Below are 21,070 nucleotides of genomic sequence, written 5' to 3'. Positions count from 1 at the left end.
GTGGACTGCAAGCGGACTAGAAATAAGTATAATAATAACAACTATGCATCCGTGGTGCCTGCAGCTGCCCGTGTGCGCTTCCGCAAGGGAGTATAATTGAGGCTTAAAAACAGCTAAGCATCCATGGTGTCCGCAGCTGTCCATGTGCGCTTCCGCAAGGGAATATAATTGAGGCTTAAGACACCCTCTCACGATCTGCACACTGAGCTCCATGGGATCTTCTAAGAATGGTGTTGCTGTTTTTTAAGAGAATTAGTTGATAAGTAAGCAGTGCTTTATACATGTTGATATGTTATTGATTTGAGGTTATTGATTTTCTTGGGAAATGTAAGTCACAATGCATATGCAAATGCTCATCAGCATAAATAAGTTACCTAATGGTTTAGGCAGTCAGCTGCAGTCCGTCTCCACTTCTTAAAACTGGTCCTCTTCCATTTCCTCTTGCTTCCACTAACGGGTCAGCCACAGTTGCCAGGACTCTGGCACCTTCACAAGAGATAAGCTTTTAATTAAATGGCAGTAATGAGAGACATTTAACGAGATGGACTACGATTCTGACTCTAATTGGTTTTCCGTTGGGACATATCCTGGACACAAAACAGCTGGGGAATCAGGTGTGTGTTAGTTTTTGAGGACGAGGATGTTTTATTTCATGAGTGCAGTGTTGGGGGAAAAAACAGGTCACTGCAAACCTTTGAACTATCCCTGATTTACAAAATTTTAAACATGGGTGAGAGAACAGAAACAGTGAAAGGATGGTGTGTGGATGTTTCATTAGGAAGGAGTGTGAAAGGAGATGTGTGGAGCTTGATAAGATAGACGGGTTAAATGGAAAATAGAGGGAGAAAGCCTTTTTATCACTCTGACCTCTATTGTTTCATTTTACTGCATTTGAGCTGTTTTTGCAAATCTCCTGCAATTGAAGGTATTTATGGCTGCTTAAATTATATAAATATTTAAGGTCTTAAAGGGTATTTTAGTATTGAGGAAGTGTCTGACAGTTAACATCCTGTTGTACTTGCTCTTATTCAGCCCATTTGATTACCTACAGTATATCACATCAGAAATGAGCATGGTATTTTTCCCTTTATTTTGATTTTTAATTTGGTTCAGGTGTCATTATAAAGGCCTTTGATCTGACTTTCTGAACCTGCATATATCATAGTATGTTATGCATCTTGTTTTGTTTTTTTTCCACCAGATAGCACTCAGCTGAGTCTTTAATCATTCGTTATGATCTTGGCATGTATGCCTTTTCTTCTTTCCTGCTGTTATTTGTTATTAGGTTTCTTCCTACTTTACATCTCCCTTCCACCAATTAACCAAGTAAGTTATTTTTTTTTCCAAGTTATTCTTTCACCCTGTTTTATCTGTGTTTGTTTTATCGTGTCACAACCTTATGTCAGAGCTGTTCAAATAAACAAAATTAAACTAAACCTGGAAAGGAGTAGAATGACATGAGCAGGCAGACAGTTCCTGTCTCTCCCCCCTCCAGGCAGAGCAGCCCATCTGAGAGGAGCACGGACCCCCTGCAGTTCCCCATATAGTCTTAGTGTAGCCCGGACATCCTCATCCACCTCATCCTCATCCCTTCTGTCAGACCCAGTGACCTGATTAACCAGATTGCCCCCAAAACTCCTTCACTCTACCTCTGCCTCCTGCTGAGGTTCTAAGAACACCCTCCACCCTATTACCCCCTTGATATTTTGACATAAAAATAGGAGAAAAAATGTATTTAAAATTCCAAATTGCATACTGAAATTACTAATTCCTTTAGTGTGATATTGATGCATAACACACTAAAGAACTGGATTGTATTGCACAGCATATTGTCAAGGGGAGTGGGAATAAGTGACAACAATTGCAAAGGGTAGAAAAAAAACTGAAATATAAGTTAAATAAACTAAAGTAACTGAAAAGATAAACTAGTAGATAATTGGAAAAACATTTGTACTAGCCTTTCAAATGTTAGATGCTGATAATGCTCCCAAGTTTTAGCTTGATTATTGCCTCCTCTCCTAAACAGTAAATTACATAATCTTTTTACATATGACCGCAAATGCTATCTCTCAAAGAACTTTGTGTCATCTGCATCTGTTGAAAATGTATAATTTATTACATTAAGAAAAGTACAATGATACAGATAATTCAGACTAGTCAAAATAGTTCTGTGGTTATATCCAACTAGATAAGATCATATAGACTACAAGTAGGCCATTTCCTCAGAATACATTTTGATTTGTCACAATAGGAAAAGCACAGATGTAGATAAAAATGTTTGGCTTTTTTCAGTTTCAGAGTCCATGCTAGCTCAGTGTGACAATGTCATGAATCACTGGGACAGAACCGAGACATCACAGTACAAACCATGAAAAACGGAGGTGGGACTGTGCTGATACGGGTCTGCACGAATGCAAATGGTGTAGGGGAGATGACATTTATAGATGGGATTATGAATGCAACTTTTTATACCCAAAAACCGAATGAAAAGATGACTCCCAGTCTCAAGAAGCTTGGCAGGAGAGGAATTTTCCAACAAGATAATGAGCCCAAATACACTGAAAAAATCACACAAGAATTTGTATAGATTAAAAAAGGAGGGAAAAAACCTTATTTGTGAAAGAGATTATTTACTTTGGTCTCATGCCTGTGTGTTAAATACAGATCTGGAGTCTAGATGTGGTTAGCCTACTTTAGCATAAAGAATGGAATCTTTTTTTAACCTATACATAAAGAGACATGTAAGAAAATGACAATTTGGGGTTTTAAGGGGAGTTGTGTGAAAGAACTATTTCTTGGCGAACAACAGTGTAGTGACGTTGTGCAGCTTCTTGAAGGTTTGTCATCAGTGAGGTTGCCAGGTTTGGTATCATCATGTCTGTACAGAGACCAAATCCAAAACCTGTGCTCATCGACTGTATCTGGCAACCCTGTAAACACTGCTCAGAAGTACTGGGCCGATGGATAAACTGATGTTGGTCAGCAATTTACACTTTAATTTACATATGCATTACACTCTACCTAACACCTCTTTTCCTTTTTTTCTTTTTTTTTTTGAGCAGAGCCAGGCTACCTCTTTCCACCTTGCTCCAGTCTTAATGCTAAGTCTGGCTAACCAGAGATATAAGATTGATATCAATCTTCTTATCTCATTCTCGTAAGGGAAACAAATAAGTGATTTGAACTATTCCCTTTAAAGACCCACATCAGATCAGTTGCATTTACAGAGTGTGAGGTGAGAGGGACAAGGTCAGACAGGGCAGAGCCAGTTTGAATGCTCATTGTAAAGTTATGTTTCTTAATAGGCCAAGTGGGAGCCCTTGTAATGCTCCAATAAAATGTCACCAGGCGGACAAAGACCCATAAATGATTGAAATAGGTGGACGTCACCCTGAGGTTGTGGTAGTATATCAAATTAGACACTTTCTAATTTAATATACTCACCACAATAACAGGCCTATTTGAGGGGGGGGGTCTGAGGCACAAAAGCCACTTAGTGTTTTTTGTATATGGTTTCCAGTACACAACCACTTCAGTTACTCAAATCCAACCACATATAGAACATGTGTTCACCCACTGCACTGCAAGAATTTGAATGATGCATTTTTTATGATTCTGAATCAAGAAACCTCTTTTCAAGTATTTTGCAGGTCTACTCTGAACAGTTTTTTTTACAGACATAAGGGTACTCTTCCCTCTCTTCTGAGCCGCTCTGTGCCCATCTGTCTAGTGTGTTGTTTATATCTGCAAGTACTGTATGTGAGCTCTCCTGCAAGGTTTAGTCAGTACACTGTGGCTACAAGTATGAATGACACTGGAAGTTAGTTTGTATGTTACTTGCTAAAGGGAAGGTGTGATAGCTGTCTCATGTGAATGTAAAGTAACCTTATATTTTATCAGTACAAATGGCATCTCACGTCCGCATGATTGTTCCTCTGCCTGATGTCAATTAAAATCTTACATGAAGAAAATACAAATCAAAGCTGTTTTAAACGAGGACTGTGAAAAAAACCCTAGCGCAGCACTGGTTCACATTGGTGACCGCTTAATACAAAGCACTGTTAAAGCAGTAAATTTTAGAGGCTTGAAAATGCAAAACTGTCCAGTAATTAGGGAGGAAAAAAACAAAAATGCAAAGATAAGAGATTTTAAGCTTTCTCTTGCTTTTTTATGCCAGTAATTATCTTGTAACCCCTTAAGCTACATTTTTGGCTGTGTTGAGGGAATTGGTGAGCCCTTTCACAAAGCTGACATAGTTACACTGTATTGTAGCTGACGTCTGCCTCCATTTTAAATACACACCAGACCCATGGCAACCACTGAAATACCACGCAAGGACTCTAAGAACTGTGATTATTCAGCTTGGGTTTATGTTTTCTCCTACTAATTTCTGATGCTGGTGGAGACTGTTCATGGAGAAGACAAAATTAAGAAAGTGGAAGAAAGTCTTAATAATCTTAATAATCAGCTTTTTGAGTAACATACACACACACACCTTGAGCATAGCTCTCTGGGCCATATTTTCGTGGCGGCACAATGACCAGCATAAGCCCGGCTCCAACAGTTTGGTAATTTCCTGACCTTGAAATTCGATTCGCACATCTATGTAGTATTTTGGTGCCAAGCACAGAGTGCACGGCACAAAGGTGGGAGGAAAAGGGGAAACAGGTGGGAGGTTCATTCAAGTGAGGAAGCACAAAGAGAGTTGTTGGTATTTCGGTGGAAAATGTGTCTTAGACATTGCGCTAAGAACAGTCATCTCAGAACCACATCTGTTTATGGAGTCAAAAAGTCAATCTGCTGCCACTTTGATTATTTACTAAGTAATTTCCTAACTAAATACACAGAGAAAATGCACAGCAGTAAACAATAATTCTATGACACACATAAACCATTTGAACTAATGATTCACCACCAAAAATTGTGTTTTAAGCAGAAATTAAGGTAAATCACTCTGCATTTATCTATAAATGAATATGAGTGAATCTTCCTGTATCTGTTGTCCATAGCAGCTTTATACTGTATTAAAAGCTTGTCCTTCAGTTCATTAAATACCTGCAGCTGTCTGAAGGCAGCAGGACACATATGTTGATAAATCTCCAGCCTTTGATTTGAGAAGTACCACATCACAGAGCAGTGACATTACGTAATACTGTCCATTGTGTTTACCCTTAATTAATCAGGTGTACATGAAACCAGGCTGCCAAAACAGTAACACCATACAATACTACACACTTCAGACTGGTCTGTTACATTTCAGTATTCTGTTTATATCAGAGAAATCAGATTACAGCGGCCAATCAATCCTCTGTGCTATTGCATCTTTCCAACTTTTTTTTCTTTTCAGCAAATGTTACGTTTCATTTTATTGTTGTCACGCATAATGGTGGAAATGCTGCTTTGTCACATTTTAAGATATGAAGTGACCATTTATGACTTGAGATAGTGTAGAAATAAAAGCGAAATAGCATCAGTAGGATGTAGTCATACACGTAAGCACCTTCAAAAACTTTTTTTTAATTATTTCTTTCTTTCATCATTACACAGAGTAAATAGAAACCCACACCATCTGCCTCTGGCTGCAGATTTGACGTGTTGTGTGTTTGGACCATGCTGCTCTGCACCATCATGACAACACTATGATTTCCTGGAGAAGCATCTTTCCATTTGTTGAGCTGTTGCCATGCGTCATTTTGATTGGCTCAGCTGTTTCAGAGTGATGACACCAGTGATGTGATTGGCTGAGAATGTATTTAGTAATCACCACACCCTCTGATCTATTGTCCACCTCAGCCAGCTCTTTTGCACTTTGCACTGCTGCACATACATGAACCAAATATCAGAGGAGATGTCCACACAGTCTGTGCACCCAAGTCCTACTGTTCTGTGCTATTTGTTGCGCTTCCATGGTTAAAATAGGCCTTTCCATCATTGTAAGTGAAATAATGTAAACATGCCAACCGCACAGCAATAGTCTATTTACTACTGTAACAATGTACCATTGCTCTATATTAAATATAATTTAAACAGTTAACTTAAGTTAAGACCAACACTGTATGTATCTACAGTGGGGCTGTCAAGTATAAATCTAATTTTAGATTAATCTTGTAATCTTTTAGGTTAGGAGCTGCCGGGCTACAGAATGGCATTCCTCTTTATTCTGATGGTGGAAATAATAGTTAAATAGACATTTTTCACAGCCAACATTATAGCCAGGTTTCAATTCAAATGTGTCTCAATTTTAATTTAATTTCCAGAAAAGGCCATTGCAAAACCATTGAAGAAAATTACGGCACAGTCAAAGCTCAAAATTAGGAAGACTATGTAGAAAACATTTTTCAATATTTTCTGATGATTTACAGAACAAATAATTTATAAATTAATCGACAAAATAATAGTCAGATTAATCACTGATGAAAATAATCCTTGAAGTGTTAATTAATAGCTGTATTTCCCTACCTGTATCTCACTGACTTCATTAACGCTGAATGTTCTGGTCCAGTCATGAACCATAAACTTTTCTATCATGTCCAGGTATCGGGGGCAACCTGGTGGCTATCCAGTCCAGCAGGATCTCCACTTACCTGCATTTCCACTGTGCTGCCGGGGAGGTTCCTGACGAGGCCAAGGGCTGTTACTACCCCTGCCGCACATTCTGTGGTACAGGTTCGTACATGGTCACATACCGACCATTTAGTAAAATCATGCACTCACCGAGCACCTTATTCAGAGCACCTGCACTCCTGCTTATTCATGCAATTATCCAATCAGCCAATCATGTGGAAGCAGTGCAGTGCATAAAATCATTCTAATACAGGTCAGTATCTTCAGGTAATGTTCACATCAAACATGGGAAAGGGAAAAATGTGATCTCAATGACTTTGACTGTGGCATGATTGTTGGTGTCAGACAGTCTGAAATGAAAACCAGCAGGACACTGAATCCTGGGGACAGGAGGTGGGCTGATTCAACCAACACAATTTGTCACTAAACTATTCAATCATGTACTATATAAAGATTACACCCCCCAATTTTAGACAGTTTTTCTCTTGCAAAGGCACAGTTTCCTCTCATTCTCCATTAACCTTGCTTCCCCCATCCTTTTTGTATTTTCTCAGGAGCCAATAACAGGTCTGCTCAGGTGCTCCTCCTTTTGGTGATTCCTGGTCACCTAATCTTCCTCTACACCATCCACCTGATGAAGAGCGGCCACACTACCCTGACACCCATCTTTATGTCTGTCTACCTGGCTGCTGCTATGCTGCAGGTGAGCACATGATGACTTTAATTTAGTGTGCTTTAAAATGTAAAAGGCTTTAGGATTCTAAAATAGTCTGTTTTACATTCATTGGTCATCATTCAACATAAAAGTAATAAAGCTCAAAGGTGTTTTTCACAATCTAGTCTTAATATACCAGGTATTAATGTTGCTTTAAAGAGCTTGATTTTCAAGATGGTTTCCACCTCTAAACAAAAGACATAAAAAAAAAAGCAAACACTGGTACTTTAAATTGTTTAAAGCTGCACTAATCCATATTTTACATTAACAATGGCTCCAATGACTATGTGAAAGGGGTCACTCATAGTGACTATCCTATAGAAAATTATCACCCGACTCTGCAGTTCACCTCAGCTCTAAGGAATATTGTTGCAAATTTCTTTGTTTTGGTTTTCTGGTTTGCAACCTATTTGTTTTGGTTCAGTCTCACCACTCATCAACCTTATTTTCCAGCAGCAGCAGGCAGCTGTTTTCAAAACAAAAGCTCTAATAAAGCCACTGTACACTACTTGCTCAGCAGCAAACAGCAGACAGTCACAATTAGAGACTAGCTGGTGAAAATGTTGGAGCATTTAGAAGCTAAAGAGACAGATATTTCCCTCAGGAGTTGGCGAAGACAACAACAGACATATGAGAGTGAATATTCATCTTACATTTGTCAGGTGGCTATAAATATGACTCCAAATGAATGATAATGTTACTCCGTGTCTGATGGATGTGTAAATATGTAAGTATTTGCTATATACAGTGGCAAGAAAAAGTATCCGAACCCTTTGGAATGACCTGGTTTTTTGCATCAGTTGGTCATAAATGTGATCTGATATTAATTTAATTCACAAGTATAAACATAATGTGCTGAAGCTAAACACACAAGCAATTATAATTTTTTGTGTCTTTATTGAACACACCCGTTAAACATTCAGAGTGCTGATGGAAAAAGTAAGTGAACCCTTGGGTTTAATATCTGGTCGAAGCTTCTTTGGCAGCAATAATCTCATACAAGCTCTTCCAGTAGATGTGGATCAGAGGACTTTTGGTACATTCTTCCTGCAGAACTGCTTCAGCTCAGTCATATTCTTAGGATGTCTTGTGGGAACAGCTCTCTGAGTTCATTCCACAGCGTCTCCGTCTGGTCTAGGTCTGGGCTCTGACTGAGCCAATAGATTCTCTTATCTGGAGTCATTCTGTAGTGGATTTACTTCCATGTTTAGGGTTATTATCCTGCTGCATCACTCAACTTCTACTGAGCTTCATTTGGCGGACAGCCACCCTGACATTATCCTGTAAGATACTTTGATAAACTTGGGAATTCATTTTTCACTTGATGAGGGCAAGCTGTCCAGGCCCAGAGGCAGCAATGATTTGCATATGGTAGGCTCATGAAGAGAGATGTTGACTAGCTCCAGAGATTCATTTAAGCCTTCAGCTCTTACTCTGGGCTTTTTTTTTTTTACCACATTGATCATTCTGCGTTGTGCCTTTGAAGTCATCTTTTTTTTCTCTTTTATTATCAAAAAGAACTCATGATACATCTTACATATTCTCTTCACATGCTATTTACGTGACAGATTTTGTGCATAAATATTAACAGTGCTGTACAGAAAACAAACATTTTCCCCCAAGTATAGACAATACCCTCACCTGGTGTTTCTCAAGGAAGACATAATTAAGTGAATGCAAAACTAAAAGCAGTGGACAAAAAACTGGACGAAACAAGACAGAAGTGCAACAAACTTAAAGTAAAATAAATCAAAAGGGTTTAAAATAAAATGAAATATAATAAAGTAACATACGATGAAATAGTCAAACTAAACTAAAAACAACAAATCAAAACAAATATAGATCAAACAGAACACCCCTGTTATTTTAAATAGCAAATTCAAAGTCATTATTTTCCATTATTTTCACAATCCCTGTTCCATTTACAAATATTTTTTCAAAAAGTCTTCTATTGGCTATATACATAGTCATTGTGTGTAGTTTTTGAATAATTTCCACCTATCAATCTCCTTGTTTCGGTGCAGTGCATAGTTCCTTGAGGTGCAGATGATGTGTAAGTCTTCTAGGGAGAGTAGTGACAGAACAAAATCGTCTCCATTTATAGACAGTTTGACTGATGAATATCTAAATTCTTTGAGATGAATCTGTAACCCTTTCCAGCTTTATGTAAATCAACAATGTCTTGATGGTACGTCTTCTGAATCTTTTGCAAGGAATGGTTCACATCAGCAGGTGCTTCTTGTGACTAACAAACTTAAAATGTTTGAGTGTTTTATTAGTCAAAGTAGCTCTTACCCACACCACCAATGTGGTTTCATTGATTGGACGGCTTTGAAATGTCATTAGCCGAGGGGTTCACATGCTTTTTCAGACTTACACTTTAAATGTCGATGCATTCGATGTATTTGATGTATATGATGTATATTTTGATGTATATGATGTATTTAATATTGACAAATTCTGTGTTATTAGTTGAAATAGATTGTGTTAGTTAAAATTGTAATTGACTGTGTTTTAGACAAATTTATACCAAAATGCAGGTAATTTCAAAGGGTTTACTCACTTTTTCTTGCCACTGTATACAAGCTGATAATACATAGGTTTTGTGCTTTCAGGTCAACTCACTGCTTCCAAGTGGCGTTAGTGGCCGTTATGCTTCGCCCAGCCCTCCACCTACATCCTCGTGCTGTTCACTTTCTCAGCTAATTCAGGAATCAGAAGCTTTCTAGCCTGTGAGTCAGACATAGCAAAGTCTTTCAGCAGCTAATACTAGCTTGAAGCCTCGGTGTGACAGGAGTAGTAGACCAGAAGCATGTTCATGTATTGACTGACAGCCATGAGCTCCCGCCCCTGACTGTGGCCTTCTCTGATTGGTTAGAAGAGCGAGGCTTGCTGAAAAACTTAGGAGGGAATATGTCTGCCCATGAGTCTGGGTCACACAAGCCTTTGACAGCACCTTTCCACATTAAGATATGTTTTGGAGCATATTTCAACTAAGAAAATATTAGAAAAAAAGTTATATACTGTAGCCTTAATATTATTGATGATACTGTCTTGTAAATAAAGTTATTTAGGCAGCTAATGTCTTCAATTATTTTCCAAAGTTAGAACATATGAAAAGATAGTAGTATATTACACCATAACCTGTGACTACATAAAAAATGTTTGCTCTAGGGATGTGTATGATTAGTCAACTAAACAATTAAACACTGCTAACCTCGCTAGCCGGCACCAGAAATACTAGTCAGTTAAAACAATTATTAATTTATATTAATGTACAATGCTGGTTAACTGTTGCATCTCAGATGTTAGCCGCAGTAGCTGAGATAATTACAAAGGAGCGACTTGATGAATGACCGCTTTTACCTTTTAAGGTGCACTATGACCTGTCTTAACGTCTGGAATTTTAACAGTGTAGTTGGTGTCTTTTTGTGTATGCATCGGATGTTTGCTTTGCTCAAAGGCTTTTTAAGGCTTCCCTAAATCTTTACTGTAGACATGGAACATTAGGATGTAATCCCGGCCACTGAGGAGTTGGAGACTGTCCAAGTCAATTAAGTCTATAGCCAGGAGAGCTGCTTTAAGGGTGCTTCAGTCCCAGATGCAGGGACGGGCCCATGGAGTTGAGGGTTGAAATATTTTGGATCCAGCCTGTTTCAAGTCTTAATTTTTACAAATACTGAAGATAGATCCATTTATTGGTTGTATTCAAGTGCCTTAAACATCACTTTGCTTTATGATTTTTAATTGTCCTATAGGGTTTAAAAGCTGCAGCAAGCCAAAAGGCAGACAAGCTACTGTATGTCAAAACTTCTTTGTCACTTTGTTCATCTGTCTCTGGGAAATCATGCCTACATTCTGCTTTGAATGATAGTTTCTGCACAGCTTCATAGCAGCAAAGTTATCATAAAATACTTGTTCACTGAAGCATGATGCCGAAATTACTCATAGAATTTCATCTGCTTGTTATCAATGTATTTTTACAGACACAATAGCAGACACTAATTATTAGGCTGAATGTTAGGCTGAAAGTTCAGTACCAAATGTGGGTTCTCCTAATGTCATATTCAATCTTAGGCTCATTTTTATTACTGCAACATGGATAAATGCTAGACTCTGTATGTATCGAGGAAAAAAACTATTTAGTGAAATTCCAGCACAATACATTGTCCCAGAAGGGAAGCTTGTTTCCAAAGCCTGCAAATGTTCATATCTCACATGAAAAATATACAGATACTCACAAGCCATATTGTACGGTGGACATATATATACTGTATATCCATGCCCTTCCATAGATCCATGTATCTCCACATATACTTATATGCATACACACGTGTATATGGGGATAAACAGTATATACACACATTTTAGTGTTATGGGGGAAGTATTTTATTTAACTTAACACTTGTAAATAATGTAAGTACATGTACAGTCACTGTATTAGACTATCAAATAATTCTGTTTCCTCACTATAGTGTTCACATTATTCGCCTTTTTCCAAAGAGAATTACTCTGTCAGCTACACCAAAAAATTTGTGAAAAATATATGATGTCACATTCGCCCCCCTCATCCCCAAACATACATAAATACAGAGATCAGCTGATGGCAGAGTGGAGAGTATGGAGTTTTAAAAATAAAAAAAACATGAGCAGACTGAGAGAGTACAACTGAGAGTAGTAGTATAAATAGTACAGCAGTACTACTAGTAAGGTAGTGGTGAACTGTATAATAGGGCTGACCTGAATGCCTCTAAGCTTTGAAGCCTCTACCATTGCCATGATAATCACAATGCTGCATTTCTTTAAATTATTATTATTATTATTATTATTAATATATATTCATTACCACAAAAATCCCAAAAAGCCCATGAAATAAGAAATAGTAATCCAACATTATTTATTATGCACCAACATTAATTATTATTAGTTATTCTCAGACAAAGACATTTAGTATTAGTGATAGCTTTGTGCGTCACAGTACTCATCTAACATTACCAGCGATGAACTGGGACAATGACACATGACCACATGACTGGTGTACAAGTTACAACTACGCTAGCAAGATATCGAAAAAGTCGAGCGTCTGGAATCAATTCCAAATTTTTGAAGATGACGTCCAAAAGTTGAGTGCCAGATATGCCAAAGCAAACTGGCATATCACAAATCTAGAACGAGTTTGGGAAAACCCCTAAAAACTGTAAGTAACAGCTTAGCAGTCTCGCAACTCCTGGAATTCATTTTTTTCTGTTATGGCTAATATTAGTGTGACCTGCATCTCCCCCCTTCTTAGCTTGCTAAACTAAACTGACAGTTCCATCTTCGAACCATTGTTTTGACTGTCAGCGAAGGTGGAGACTCTGGGGACTAAAGTCACCTTCAGTGCTTTCAGTGTCAACCCGTAAAAAAACACTTCAGGTCACACAAATGAATCTCAAGCCATTACCAGTGTAGATTTTAATTTGTAGATGAGAGTTAGTATATAACTACTGCTCTATGAATTCTAAATGATTGCCAGATGTATTAACTAAGCATTAACATGACTGAAAATGTCTGAAATATATTGGGCCAGACAGGCCTGGGTTTTAATTCATTTTTTAATTTGTGAAGGGGCATGTCCTGGCTAAAATATCTGTTTTATAAGCTTGGTGATGTAGGGACTATACTCGCAGGGCATGTTGGTGAACTGCTTTAGCTAACCACTAACTTGATGGGCAACCTAGCGGCAGCAAGTCACAATAGTACCTGGAGCTGGTTTCTATTTTCTCTCTACTTTTCTGTTTACTTTCCCCTGGCTTTTTTTTCACCATTGTACATAATTTGTTCAATTATAAGTTACTTCAGACAGAAATGAAAGAGCTAATAAGCTTGCTGATGGCGAGAGAGCTTAGTTTGGTCTCTTATGAAACAGTCCGTTCACACAGTTTATTCAACAGACATATTTGTACCATTAACTCCAGTCTTATAAAGATGACAAAAGTTAACTTGATGCCAATTCATTTTGCCCCAACGAATATCTAATAATCACGGCTATTCCTTTAGAACAAATTGAAATCGCTGTGGAATTTTTGGCATTTAAAACCTGGTGTGATCACCCCTAAACCTACTATTGCAGAAGGGACAAAACTCCTATCAAAGTGAGCCCTCCACCAAAAGTATTACATATCCACTTCCAACATATCCACATTTCTCCACTGCCCCCTCTGTATCTGTGTGTATGTAGTAGTATGTAGTCTTGTAGTATGATACTGTGTATCTTTATCTCTGAAAACAAATTTGGGTGTTTGAGGATTGTGAGCTGGGTTTACTTGTGCAGAGGTTGCCCCTTCAGTGAGCCCAGTCCACCGAAACCTCAACCGAGGCTCAAATGATGTTAATACATAATCTGCCAGTCTTATCATCATGTGTGACAGTAAATTCAAATGAACACAGAAGATCGACTTTTCGAGTGTGCAGAATCGGGGTGTGGGATGATCTGCCTCCATGGTAATTTATAATCCTTGATTTCTCAAGGAACATTTGTTTTAATATCTTTTTTTTCCGTGTTTGGAATAAATTGTTTCAGCACTGGATAACAGACAAATCAAAAGAAGCTCAGTCTAGACATCATGGTTGTCAATAGCCTCAGTCACTGTTCTCAGAAGACCCAAGTGTATCACTGTGTATCTGAAACTGCATTCAATTTATGCATGCAGTTGCATTTCATTCAGTGTCCTTCTATAAACCTAAGTAAAGATATAAAAATTTAATTCACACCCTGCGACGCAATTCAAATATCCAACTGTCAGAAACCCTTAACACGAACTCATATCCGCTTCAGATTCAATATATACAGACCTTACAATATAGTTTTATATTTTCTCTCTGTGCGTGACATGGACTGACACACATTTTGGCAAGACTGTCTGTAACATGGTAGAATTTGATAGTGTCATTCCTTTAAATTAAAAAGTACTGTAACAGTCTGTTTTTAGTGGCGATAAGCAGAAATTGCACATGGTGTGGTTTGATAATGTACTATTTAAAATGTAAGCCATAGAAAGTTAGGGGAGAATTTGAAACATTTCTGCAGAATCATTTGACTTATTGTGATACCTCTGCAAGCTTCACAGTACAGTCAGTGAGTAGAAAAGAGAATGTTGTTAAATTGACCAGAGTTATATAAATGTTGTCATACAGTGGTTGGTTTTACACAAATCTATAGTGAATAAATAACAAAGGATATGTCAAACGAATAAAAAACATGAAAATATAAGTCAACTAAAGTCAAGTTAACTTTATTTATATAGCGCCAAATCATAACAGAAGTTACCTCAGAGCACTTTTCAAATAGATCAGGTCTAGACTGTACTCTTTATTATATTATAATATATAATATTAGGTTCCACATAAAGATTAATAACAGTAATAATAAGACAATAACAGGACTAGTAATATGACTAATCATAAGACTAATAATAATAATTGATGAGACTAATAATGGGGCAGTAGGTGGCCCGCAGTCACAGATCCAGACACTGCAGCTCCACAGCCAGACATACCTTTAGAAAGCGACAGGAGAAGAGAGGAGAGAGGGAATGTCCCATCATGGGAAGCCCCCCGGACGTATAGGCCTATAGCAGCATAAATAGGGGATGGTTCAGGTAAACATGAGCCAGCCCTAACTATAAGCTTTATTTAAAAGGAAAGTTTTAATCCTACTCTTAAACATGGAGAGGGTGTCTGCCTCACAGGCTAAACTAGTAGATGGTTCCACAGTAGAGGAGCCTGATAGCTGAAGGCTCTGCATCCCTTTCTACTTTTGGAACTCTAGGAATGACAAGTAAGCCTGCATTAACAGAGTGCAGTGGGGTAACAGGGCACTGTGAGCTCTTTGATATGATGGTGCCTGACCATTAGGGGCTTTGTAGGTTAGGAGGAGGATTTTGAATTCTGTTCTAGATTTTACAGGGAGATAATGCAGAGAATTTAACGTGGGAGACATGGGATCTGTTTTTACTTCCTTGGAGTACTCGGACTGCAGGATTTTGGATCAACTGAGGAGTATTTAGGGACTTGTTTGCGTATCTTGATTATAAGGAAATGTAATAATCCAGCCTAGAAGTACAAAATGCATGGACTAGTTTTGTCAGCATCTTTTGGAGGCAGAATGTGCCTGCAATGTTTCCTAGGTGAAAAAAGGCAGTCCTTGAAGTTTTTTTATGTTGTAGTTAAAGGACATATCCTGATCAAAGAGAACTCCAAGATTCCTTATGGTGTTGCTGGAGGCCAGGGCAATGCCATCTAGAGTAACTATGTTGTTAGAAAATGTCTTTGAGGTGCTTGAGGCCAAGTACAAAAACTTAAAATTTTTGTTTAAGTTCAATTGCAGAAAGTTGCTGGTCATCCAGGTCTTTATGTTCCTAAGGCATGCTTAAAGTTCTGCTAACTGATCGGTTTCATCTGGCTTCATTGACAAGTACAGTTGGGTGTATTCTGCATAATAATTGAAGTTTATGGAGTGTTCCCTAATAATATTGCCTAAAAGAAGCATAACTAAGGTGAATAGAATTGGTACAAACACGGAACCTTGTGGAACTGAAACTTTTCTGTACATGGAGGATTTATCGTTAACGTGTATAAACTGAAATGGATGTGAGAAATAGGACCTAAACCAGCTCAGAGCGGTTCCTTTAATGCCAATTAAATGCTCTAGTCTCTGTAATCAGATGTGATGGTCACTGATATCAAATGCAGTACTAAGATCTAACAAGACAAGTACAGAGACAAGTACTTTGTTCAATGCAATTAGAAAGTCATTTATAACTTTCACCAGTGCTATAATGCATTCTAAATCCTGTCCTCAGATAAACTATTGTTCCATAGAAAGTCACAAAACTGATGGGCAACTGCTTTCTCAAGGATCTTAGAGAGAAAGGGAGGATTAGATATAGGTCTATAGTTGGCTAAAACACCTGGATCAAGAGTAGCCTTTTTAAGAAGAGGTTTAATTACAGCTAATTTAAAGGACTGTGGTACATAGCCCGTTAATAAAGACAGATTTATCATATCTAATAGAGAAGTGCTAATTTAGGGTAAAACGTCTTTAAGCAGCCTAGTTGGGATGGGGTCTAAGAGGTATGTTGATGGTTTAGATGAAGAAATCGTTTAAGTTACTTGGTGAAGGTCGATGGAAGAAAAACAAGATGTCTAAATATATATCCAGTTTTACAGCTGTTTTCTAAGGTTTCCATGTTTGAAGATAAATCAGTGCCAGTTGAGGGCAGGAGGTGAGGAATTTTGTCTCTAAAAGTTAGAATTTATTATTAAAGAAGCTCGTGAAGTCATCACTACGGAGAGCTATAGGAATACATGGATCAATAAAGCTTTGGCGCTCTGTCAGCATGGCTACAGTACTGAAAACGAACCTAGGGTTGTTTTAATTTTCATGATGAGTAATAGGCTGCTCTGGCATTACAGAGCTATACTATATGTTTTAAGACTATCTTGCCAGGCTAAGCCGGATTCTTAGAGTTTGGTGGAACGCCATATCCTTTCAAGTTTTCAAATTTTTTGATTTAATATGCAGATTTTGGATTTAAACCATGGAGCTAAACTCTTGTTTTATTACCTCTGTCAAAGAGGTTACGTGACCACCTGTGTCTGTCTGTTTGTTTGTTTGTCAGCAGGATTATAAAACTACTGAACTGATTTGCACCGTACTTTGAGGAGGGATGGGGCATGGGCCAAGGGAAGAACCCATTAAGTTTTGAGGCATATCCAGATCATTTACTATGAATTTGAATTTTTTTTCCTCTGAAGTCTGGTGTATATTGTTTGACTCTTGCCTTGGTTGAGGTCTGCGCTTTACTGAGCGCATTTTCAAGTTATGTTATTTTTTGAAGAGGTACTAGATTTGAGAGTAATTTGCATTGAGCCTTCAGTCCTGCAGTCAAGATGATCAATTTGAGAGGGACTAAAGTTAGCATAGGAGTGCTCTTTTATATTGAGAAAAATTTCATTGAATTAATTGCTGATGAAATCACTTCCTTAAATTTAGCTACAGCACTATCAGATAGACATCTAGTAAAGACATTTTTTCCTAATGGCATGTAGTCCAGTAAAAGAATTCAGAAGTAATTAAATAATGGTCTGATAAAAGAGGATTCAGTGGAAATACTATTGAATGTGCATTTTCGATACCATTAGCCAGAACAAGGACGAAAGTGTGGTTAAAACAGTGTGTAGGTTTATTTACACTCTGACAGTAACCAATTGAGTCTAATTATGAGATAACTGCTAACATTGTTGACATCCATATGAATATTAAAATAAACTGATACGATTACTTTATCTGCACTAAGGACTAAACTTGATGAAAACTGACTGAATGCAGATAAAAATTAGAAGGAAGGGCCAGGAGCACGGTACACTGTAACAAATATAATTGGGTGTAGTGTTTTCCAGGTGTGGTGTGAAAGACTAAGAACAAGGCTTTTGACTGAGTTATAATTAGGTTCAGGTTTAGGGTTAATTAATAGAATTGAGTTGAAAATGGCTGCAACTCCACCTCCTCAGCTGGTGCCCCAAGAAATGTTAGTATTAATATGACTGGGGTGAGTGAGGTCATTTAAGCTAACATATTTTTAATGACAAAGCCAGGTTTCAGTAAGACAAAATGAATCAAAATAATGATCTGATATTACATCATTTAATAACACAGCTTTATATGAGAGTGATCTAATATTTAATAGTCCACATTTAATTATCCTATTTTGTTGTACTATTGCAGTGGTGGTGTTATTTTGTTTGGGTTCTTATGAATAAGTCCTCCTCGTTTTACTTTTGATTTAATTAATCTAGGTGGTCGGGGGGCAGATGTAGTCTCTGTGGGGTTTTGGGTAAGTTACTGCTATAATGGAAGCGCAGACAACTGTGTAGGACTGCAACTAAACATCCTGGTCTCAACTGTGGGATATCAGAGATTTAGTATACTAATACCTAGATATGAGAGCTGCTCCATCCAACGTGGGATGTAGGCTGTCTCTCTTGGTCAGACCAGGTCCTCCCCAGAAAATGCACCAATTATCTACATAGTCCACGTCATTTGCTGGACACTCCCTCATGTTGGCTTTGTAAATAATTGGTGTACTAATGAACTCCGCCAGATTTCTAGATATGAGAGCTGCTCCATCCAATGTGGGATCTATGCTGTCTCTCCTAATCAGACCAGGTCTTCCCCAAAAAGTCCACCAATTATCTACAAAGCCAACTTAATTTGCTGGACACCATCTCGACAGCCAGCGGTTGAATGATTACATGTGGCTACACATGTCAACTATGGAGTTTGACATTGTCTTTGCATTCATGTCTCAGCATTAATTTTTTTTTTTTTTTTTTTTGTGACCTCGATTGGCGTAATCGGGTGTCATTACCACTGACATGAATAACATGAATTACTGCGTTTACATTTGTCCTTAGCCAGCAGTTTTAAATAGGATTCAACGCCGCCCGTTCTGGCCCCAGGAAAACATTTGTCTATGTTTCCGGTGTCGCTAACTTCATGCATCTCAAGATAGAGCTGCCAATAATCAGAGCTGATTTGTCAATGGGTGCATCACTGAGTGTGGAGAACCTGTTTGAAACATTAACTGGTTGGTGGTGAATTATGGGCTTCTGCTTCGGGCTTTTTTCTAATTCTTGTTATGGACAGTCACCCAACAAAAACTTGTTTGACATAGTATAATGCCTGAGCAGTAAAAAAAGACTGCCACGCAGGACTTGTAGTGCCCCTCAGTTTAAATATTAATATTGTTAATTATTAGGCCTATGAATTTAAAATACTAAATGTGAAAGACAAGAAAGTAGGATAACTGAGCAAACTCCATCCACTGAGGAAAATGTGTTTGAAAGCCCCACAAAAATTCATAAGTTGACCTTGAGTTAAGATGTTTTTTCAAACTTTTGGTACAGTTTTGAAAGGAAGATGTTCACAAGATGTGTCCTTGCAAAAATGCTTTCAGACCACAAGCAGCTGCTGCCTTTTCCCATTTTCGATGCATCTTAAATACTGTATTAACCAGCAGTCATAACTAAGCTGCAGAGCTGCAGATAAAATCATTATTTTATGATCATGACTGTCAGAAAAAAGAAACAAAAATACAGATAGATGACAGCAGCTGTGCAGTGAGCTCAGTTATATTGACATTTAAAATGAGTGATCGATGAGAAAGTTAAAAGCTACCAAAAGGCCTGCAAATTAAAGTACAGCCGCAAAGCATTTGATAAGAAATCTAAATGAGCTGCAAATATGTATTTATGCCTGTGTTGCTGTCGCCAAAACAATGTTGCCTGAGCCATGACTGAGCTGTAGCACAGGTGGATCTGTATACATTTGTTGTAATAAATTCAGTGCTTACGGTATCTGTGTTTCACATGATTGCATTTCCCTACACACCTGTCCGTCAATTGTGCAATAGAAAACACTTGGTTTTTCCCTAAGAGAAACTACTAAATGCAAGAAAAGTGGTGAATGAGATGAGTTCTCTTAAATCCCATGTACATGCCACTTAGGAGATGAGTTCTCTTAAATCCCACGTACATCCCACTTAAAGGATTAGGGTGGTGATTTTATTTACTTTTGTTACATTCAACAAGTCCTACGAAAAGACCAAAATAACACTGAATGTATCCTACTAACAAGTATTGACTGTGTTTCCAGAACCTGATTTTGCTTATTCCTCTGTGCCACTGAACTCCATTGATGTCCAAAAACTATTAAAAACACAGTAGTGAGCCACACTGTTGGACTGGGTGACATGTTCCTTAATTACGAAGAATGTGGGCATGGTAGTTTATCTGTAAACAGCTTCACAGACTAATAATGGTGATGACTTTCACTGTCTCTGGAGAGTAGCTCTTGTAAGGCAGAGGTCGCTGAGCATGCATGGACACATGATTCTGTTTACAGTACTTTGCTAGAGTGTATTGCTACACACAGAACCATAACCTGTTTACTTTGGACTAAAGTCCTTTGAGAAATCTACAACGTCTACGCCAGAGTCTGATCAGTATGACGAATGTGAATGTACAGTATGTCTGATGCACAAAATGAGAAAATTGACAGATTTGAATGATTCAGAGAAGCATACTTGTATAAAGAAAACAGGAAGTACAACAAAGACATGCTTAGAGGGAGAGACTGAAGGCAAAAGCTGACACCAATGTTACCCCATCGACTGACAGCGGCTTTCTGAGCACCCCAAACACAACTGAGGGAGACTGGTGGTGCAGCTGCGGTCAATGCACAGCAGTGCCAACCAAGGCAGAGTGTACAGTAGATGCTGCAAAGAATGAGGCAATCTGGAGCCGATACTGCAGGAGCTGCAAGATGTTAGAGACCAGGATGAACTCTGATGTGTAACACACCAACTGGACTTCTGCGCACAACTGAGGCCCAGAGTGTTGGAGAGTTTCTTCAAGGTAGACATAATAAACTGACAGCATTTCACAGGATCTTAAGGGGAAAAGTGTGGTCATGTGGTCCAGACATTTCCACTATCAGTTACAGAGCTCTTCATTTTCTAACGTTAACCTTACAAGCTGAAAAAGTAAAGAAAAAACAATGATTGTTGACAACACCGTCTAGGTTGAAAGTGAAACAGCTTGTAACGGTCTGCAAATCAAGCATTTCAGTGAGCAGTTATTTCGAGGAGCATAGCTAACTCCATATGTGTTCAGATGATAAATACCTGCAGTGTTCTAAAGTAGTACTAGATTGACATTAAGCAATACTGCGTGTGTTCTTTCAGGCAG

General features: G+C 38.1%; 1 protein-coding gene across 3 annotated transcripts in view; it reads left to right on the top strand.

The window, feature by feature from the left end:
• The window catches only part of slc41a2b (solute carrier family 41 member 2b), a 52,433-nt gene that overhangs the window by 23,190 nt on the left and 8,173 nt on the right, over positions 1 to 21,070 (top strand). For 2 of the 3 annotated variants that reach the window (XM_040144838.1, XM_040144821.1), the window contains 2 exons: positions 6,535 to 6,666; positions 7,119 to 7,267. In XM_040144838.1, coding sequence (XP_040000772.1) covers positions 6,535 to 6,666; positions 7,119 to 7,267 — 281 coding nt within the window. Of the gene's footprint in view, positions 1 to 6,534; positions 6,667 to 7,118; positions 7,268 to 9,894; positions 10,340 to 21,070 lie in introns of those variants that run through there. The other variant, XM_040144830.1, reaches the window with a different exon arrangement.

The sequence above is a fragment of the Xiphias gladius genome, chromosome 2 (genome assembly GCF_016859285.1).
Source record: "Xiphias gladius isolate SHS-SW01 ecotype Sanya breed wild chromosome 2, ASM1685928v1, whole genome shotgun sequence".
In the NCBI taxonomy this organism is placed as follows: Eukaryota; Metazoa; Chordata; class Actinopteri; order Istiophoriformes; family Xiphiidae; genus Xiphias; species Xiphias gladius.
The sequence above is the reverse complement of the archived record's forward strand: the minus strand, read 5'-3'. Positions and strand labels throughout refer to the sequence as shown.